Genomic DNA, 6,476 nt, shown 5'->3' with positions numbered 1-6,476 from the left:
TCAAGACATTGATGCTTGCATATAGAACAGCCACAGGCTCAGCACCCGCCTACTTCCACTCACTACTACGAATCTACATCCCCTCCAGAAGTCTGAGATCCGCTAGTGAGCGACGCCTCGTGGTACCATCACAGAGAGGCTCAAAATCACTTTCCAGAACATTCTCGTTCACCATTACTGGCTGGTGGAACGATCTTCCCACCCCTATCCGGAATGCTGAATCCCTGACAATTTTCAAGCGACAGCTGAAAACTCATCTCTTTCGAAGCTACTTGACTTCATCATCATCATTATAAAAAAAATAAATAAAATAAAAATAAATTCTCTCTCTTTATTTATTGCTTCTCTTTCTAGCTTGTACTTATTTGAACAATGTCTAGAAACTTGGTATTACAAGCACTTCCTGTATCTGTTTGCCTCTTTAAGAAGAATCGCTTTATATATCCCCAAATTGTAAGTCGCTTTGGATAAAAGCGTCTGCAAAATGACTAAATGTAAATGTAAATGTAAATGCTCTTTTAGTGCGGAGGCGCACAGGGGAAATGGCCGCTTGCAGCACAACAGGGGGCAGTGCAGCCTGAAGTGCGCAACCCATTTGACACAGGAACGACCACCGCTGAAGCACCGTCTGCCAACACCAGAAGCTTCCAAGAGCACGTTGAACTCGTAGCTCACTGAAGACACTTGGATGGAGCAGAACGGTGTTGTTGCTTGGCTCCGAAGCGAAAAGCTGGTATGCATTGCATGCAATAATTGCATGCCAATGTGCATTGGCTCGTTTAGTTACACTTGAAGTAGATTGGTCTCTCGAAGCGAGATCCCAATTCGTCGGTCACGACGTGACACGTAGTGACCGACTGAAAGGGAACATCGCTTCCATGACAATGATCTAAATATAAAAACTCTTCAGACTTTTTTGATTGTCTTTTTTTTTTTTATTATGTGGTGAAACATACTCTATGTATATACACAGGGCTGAGAAGGTTCATTTTAAAATGTATTTCACTACAGATTACAAAATGCATGCTTTAAAACATGATTTGTTAGATTGCACAAGTTTTGTAACTTAATCTAATTACTTTTGAATACTTTGGAATACTAATAAGGCATGTAAACCAAAGGGTCCTCCAGAAAAAAAAGAAATCCACAAAACATAGGGCTTGGTTTATTACATGTTATTTTTAACAACATCAGTTTTCCACAATATTTCTTGAATGAAAAAATGCAGGCACTCTTAAAAAAATACTGATGCTTTAAGAGCAGGGGTATGTGAACTTTTTGATCTAAACCTTTTTTTTTTCTTTTTTTTTTTTTCGATGAACAGGATAAATTGTACTTTGTACTTTAAAACATGTAATTATTAAACTAGTAAAAATATAGTCTTAAAAAAAGTATTTAAACTGCCCAAGAACAATGGGCAGTTTAACTGCTCAGGACAAACAAGGGACCTGATAGTTAAGCAATCTTGTGTAGTATATGTATACATATGTTATGTTCCACAAAAAAGGTCGTAGCGCCAAACACTTGTCCAAAAATCCAGTAGGCAAAAAACATAAGGTGCGTAGATCCAAAAAATACAAAGATGCAAAGATGAAAGAGATCCGCACTCGTCCAAATACAGCTCAAAAGGCTTATTCCATTTATTGCTCAGAGGTCACAAAAATATGTACAAAGAAGTGCAAAAGTGCAAGTACTTGTATGGTTAATCTTTGCATCTACAAATGTTATGTGAAATAGCTTATTAAGGACAGTTCTGAATAAAAATAACGTGCAATTTTTATGATACCCTTATTTTGTTAAAATTATTAAAATGTTGCATATTCTGCAAGGGATATGAAACGTATGAGCAGAACCGTAGCTTAGGATGCTTTTGCAGAGTGTCAGAGAATCAACAATTGCTGTTTGCATTAAAGGGATAGTTCACCCAAAAATGAAAATTTGATGTTTATCTGCTTACCCCCAGGGCATCCGAACTGTTCGAACTCTCCTGAGCAGCGGCGCGTACTCCTGAGCGCGTTCTCAACAGCAGGCGCGTGAGGCGTCTTCTTCTTCTTGCTTTACGGTGGATCGCAGACTTATAAGTGCATTACCGCCACCTATCTCTCAAGTGGACCATTGACACTCCTAATTGAGATTGTAGATAGAGTGTCAATGGTCCTGGCACGTGCCTGCTGTTGTGAATGCGCTCAAGAGGACGCGCCACCGCTCAGGAGAGTTTGAACAGTTCGGACATTGTGTGAATCAGAGGTAAAAAAACGATGTAAATACTGTTCAGTTTCTTGCACAGACCGATCGTTTTGTGTCTTTACACATCAATGTATCGTCACGAGCTGCAGGGTTTAATTTGGTTTTGTTTGTGTATGTTTTTTTTTACTCTCAAAGCCGTGATTCCCATTCACCTCCAATATAAGACTGACAGACTGCAACGGTTTGTGTTAAAAATCTTCGTTTGTGTTCTACTGAAGAAACAGTCACCTACATCTTGGATGCCCTGGGGGTAAGCAGATAAACATCAAATTTTCATTTTTGGGTGAACTATCCCTATAATTGCCGATTACAGTTTACATTCATGTTTAAATGTAATAAATTAATATAAATTAATATTTTAAAAATTAAACTTCAAAGTAATCACTTTGATAATCTAAAGTACTTTTCGGATATAACTAATTTAATTACCACACAATTAAAATGTAACTGTAATGAAATACATTTACTCATATTTTGTATTTTAAATACGTAACTAAGTCACATGTATTGCGTTACTTCCCACCCCTGCATATACATTATTTCAAACGCTTCTGGCTATGCAAACTCAATTTCACGCACAGCTGAATTTTAAAAGCTTTTTATTTGATGCCACAGACATGAAAAAAACACTACTGCCCCCTTGAGTACTCAGTCTTTTCTGTACTAATAAACATGCTGTTATTCCCCTCGCTTCCCCCCGAGATTGTGGGAAGCCCGCAGCGCTTGTTTGACCTGGCTGGTCCATGCGTCATTGAGCCTGAGACAAGAAAGCGGTCTTTCTCAAAAAGGAAGTCACATCTTGATCTTCTCAAACTGTAAGATATTTTGTTTCTTATTCAATGACATTCAGACATTTAAAGGCTAATTCACACTACACAAACATATGACGACCAACGCAGAAACCAGATTATTTAGACATTCCATTACCCGGCAAACCCAAAAGGTAGCACTGACCGTGACGGGTAACACATTGATCTGAAAAATACTGACGAACATGTTTATTGGCATATGACACTACAGTGTGGATTAGCCTTAAAAGGATGCCTTAAGTCTGCGGGCACTGTTCCTTGATAAGCAAATTTGACCAATCAGTATCAGCATCTTTCCTATTTTCTCAGGGTAATGGATGGCATAACAGAAGCGTGCATGAAGGGCGGGATTGAGGCCTGCTTCTCTTCTGTCTCCTGTGCTAGTGCCCTGTTGGGTGCTTTAGATGAGCTCAGTCAGGGGTGTGGCCTGCAGCAAGACCAGTCCCGCATGCTGCTGCGGCGATTGGATGAGCTCAAGGAAGGGGTTGAGTCTATGCGTGAGTCTGTAGAACTCAACGAAGCTGACTTCCACTGGCAGCAGCGTGTGCTTTCTTCTGAGAATGCCACCTGGGAGACCAGCATCACTGAACACAGCCCTGACATCAGCATCAGAGTCACCACCATAACAGGACAGACCACATTGGAGGGGGACTTGGGTCAGACCACTCCAGAGGACTGCGGGGAGGAACCGCGCCTGCCGTCACCTTCTACCTGTGGAGCCGCGGCGAGAGCTCGCCCGGATCTACCAGAATGTGTACGAGAGAATGGCGCCCCAGAAGCCCCGTCCAGTATGGCGCCTCCTGATGTAGTGCAGCGCAGTCATGGCCTGGCCTACCCTGACATCACCAACTTCCTGTCTGTGGAGTCTTGGACACGCTCGCACGGCTCACGCTACAGCGAAAGCAACTTCAGTGCGGACGAGCAGGAGCTGTCACGAACAGAGTTCGATTCATGCGACCAGTACTCCATGGCTGCAGAAAAGGACTCGGGACGCTCCGACATGTCCGATATGGGCTCTGACAACTGCTCTCTCGCTGACGAGGAGCAGACGCCACGGGAATGTCCCAGGCACCATACGCTACGGACGGCTGCTCTGTCCCTAAAACTGCTGAAGAACCAGGAAGCGGACCAACAGAGTGCCCGTCTCTTTGTGCAGTCTCTAGCTGCGCTGCTGCCACGCCTGCTGGGACTGCACAGCACCACGGATGTAGACGTGTCCCTGCAGAACTTCTCATCCACCTTCTGTTCAGGACTGCAAGCAGGTAACTTGAGCGATGTTGTATACAAGAATGAACTGATAGTCTGCTTATTTTATAGGTGTCCAGCCCTGTTCCTGGAGGACTGTCTGGACTATCTTGCAGAGTTTATCTCTAGTTCCAATTAAACACACCTGGTCCAGCTAGTCAATATGTTCAGGCTGACTAGAAATGTCCAGGAAGTTGTGTTGGGGCAAGTTGGAAAACGTTAGCCCTCCAAGAGCAGGTTTAAACACCCCTGTTATACAGTAGGCTAAAAAAGAATTTGATTACAGAAAATGAGATATAGACACATTTGTTGAAACTTTTTTTAAAATGATATTCACTGTGAATATTTGAAAACAAAACACAGGTTATTGGTAGGTTATCAGGCAATGCCAATAATCTCAATATGGCCAAATGTCAGGGTTTTTTTTCAACCAAGCTAATTTATGAATACTAAAATGGTGTAACTGTTTGGTGAAATCCCCCCGTAATTCACCCAAAAATGAAAAATTCTGTCATCATTTACTCACCCTCATGTTCCAAACCCATAAGACTTTTGATCATCTTCAGAACACAAAAGAAGATATTTTTAATGAAACATAAGAGATTTCTGTCCCTCCACTGAAAGTCCATTCCACCAAAACTTCAGCTTCAAAAAGAGAATTAATCGGTTAATCTTCTGAAGAGACATATTTGCTTTATATGATAAAGAGATTTCATCTAAAAGCCTAGATGAACTCTGTTCATCATATAAAGGTTTTATGCACATATTGATCAATGAATACATTGATCAACGGATATACATAGAGCACTTCAAGATGGGTAAATGGAAAATCCAACGTGTACAATCTGTTTCTGAACTTGAATGTACTTGGTGGAATGTACTTTCAGTGGAGGGACAGAAATCTCTCAGATTTCATTAAAATATATTTATTTCTTTAATGACAACTCTCGGAGGGATTGGCATGGTAATGTACATGACATTGTTAATGTATTTGGTCTTGGCAGAATAGATCTGCTACACTGCTGCTGCTGCTGCGGCAGAGCAAGTACCAAGACTTGCTACTGCCAATACATCCACAACATGCTGCTGTGAGCATGTAAGAAATATTGCTGCTGCAAATATAGCACATGAAATAACCCCCATATAGCATACATGATCACCTCGTAGCAGATCAATACAGGTGGAGCTGGGGAAGGTGGAGGGTTTCTGAAGCAAGCTGCAGCTGCTACGGCAAGCAATAGTCAAATATTTGAATATTTCAAATATTCTCCGATACAGGAGAGAACCAACCAGCAGTGCCATGTGATAATGATGTCATTAGGTCAGATTGAGTTAGACTTATGGTACTGCACCATCTAGAGTTTCATGCCAGAACTCTGTATTTGTATGCTCGAAGATAAATGAAAGTCATCAATTTGGAACTACTAATGTTTCATGGTCATATACTATTAACTTGTTCACATGCTCTAAACACAGAAACTAAATACTGTTGTCCACATGCATCAGATCAGACTTTCAAATTTTAGAGACACTTTAAGTTTACTGTTAAGACGTTTGTATATGTGCAGTTGAAGATAATGTGATGTTATTCTGTGGTCTTATAGGCGGGGTTCATTCTCCAGGTTTCGAGGGCAGTAAAAACCTGAGTTGTCAGGCTCTGATGAATGCAGATGGATTGTACCTGGTTTCCTATTATGCTCTACTGCTCAACCTCAAACTGTGCTGCTGTGACTACTACCACAGGAAACCCACATGTGCTCTGGTGTCTTTGGTATTCCTGCATTATTTTACCATAAACGTCATTTCTGATCCAGTCTCTGCCCGCACAATCTGATGGTGGTGTTGAATGAGCTGCATCTCTGTGTGCAGAAAGAGTTTGTGTGGCAGATCCAGAGCAGTGGCATTCTGGTGGTTCTATCTCAGGCCTGGATCGAGGAGCTCTACAACCAGGTGTTGGACAGAAACCTGTTGGCAGAGGTGGGGTACTGGGGCTCCGCTGAGGAGCAGTCCTTACCTCTCATCACCATGCTCACCGGTAATACTCCTTTGTGTGAAATCAACATAGAGGTCTCAGATGTAGGTTTGTGCAACTAGGTAAATTAATAATTAAATAAATTAGCATGATAATATAGTGTATCGGCGATCTCACAGGCTGACGATAGGACGATATGAAAA

General features: G+C 41.6%; 1 protein-coding gene across 1 annotated transcript in view; it reads left to right on the top strand.

The window, feature by feature from the left end:
- Positions 1-6,476, top strand: part of LOC107664695 (brefeldin A-inhibited guanine nucleotide-exchange protein 3-like) — a 67,978-nt gene that overhangs the window by 29,128 nt on the left and 32,374 nt on the right. Inside the window, exons 11-14 of the mRNA XM_016455336.1 lie at positions 2,950-3,062; positions 3,366-4,318; positions 5,906-6,072; positions 6,171-6,336. Coding sequence (XP_016310822.1) covers positions 2,950-3,062; positions 3,366-4,318; positions 5,906-6,072; positions 6,171-6,336 — 1,399 coding nt within the window. The remainder of the gene's footprint in view (positions 1-2,949; positions 3,063-3,365; positions 4,319-5,905; positions 6,073-6,170; positions 6,337-6,476) is intronic.

Source organism: Sinocyclocheilus anshuiensis, unplaced genomic scaffold (genome assembly GCF_001515605.1).
Source record: "Sinocyclocheilus anshuiensis isolate Anshui unplaced genomic scaffold, SAMN03320099.WGS_v1.1 scaffold455, whole genome shotgun sequence".
Classification (NCBI taxonomy): domain Eukaryota; kingdom Metazoa; phylum Chordata; class Actinopteri; order Cypriniformes; family Cyprinidae; genus Sinocyclocheilus; species Sinocyclocheilus anshuiensis.
Note: the sequence above shows the minus strand (reverse complement) of the source record. Positions and strands in the feature narration are given on the sequence as shown.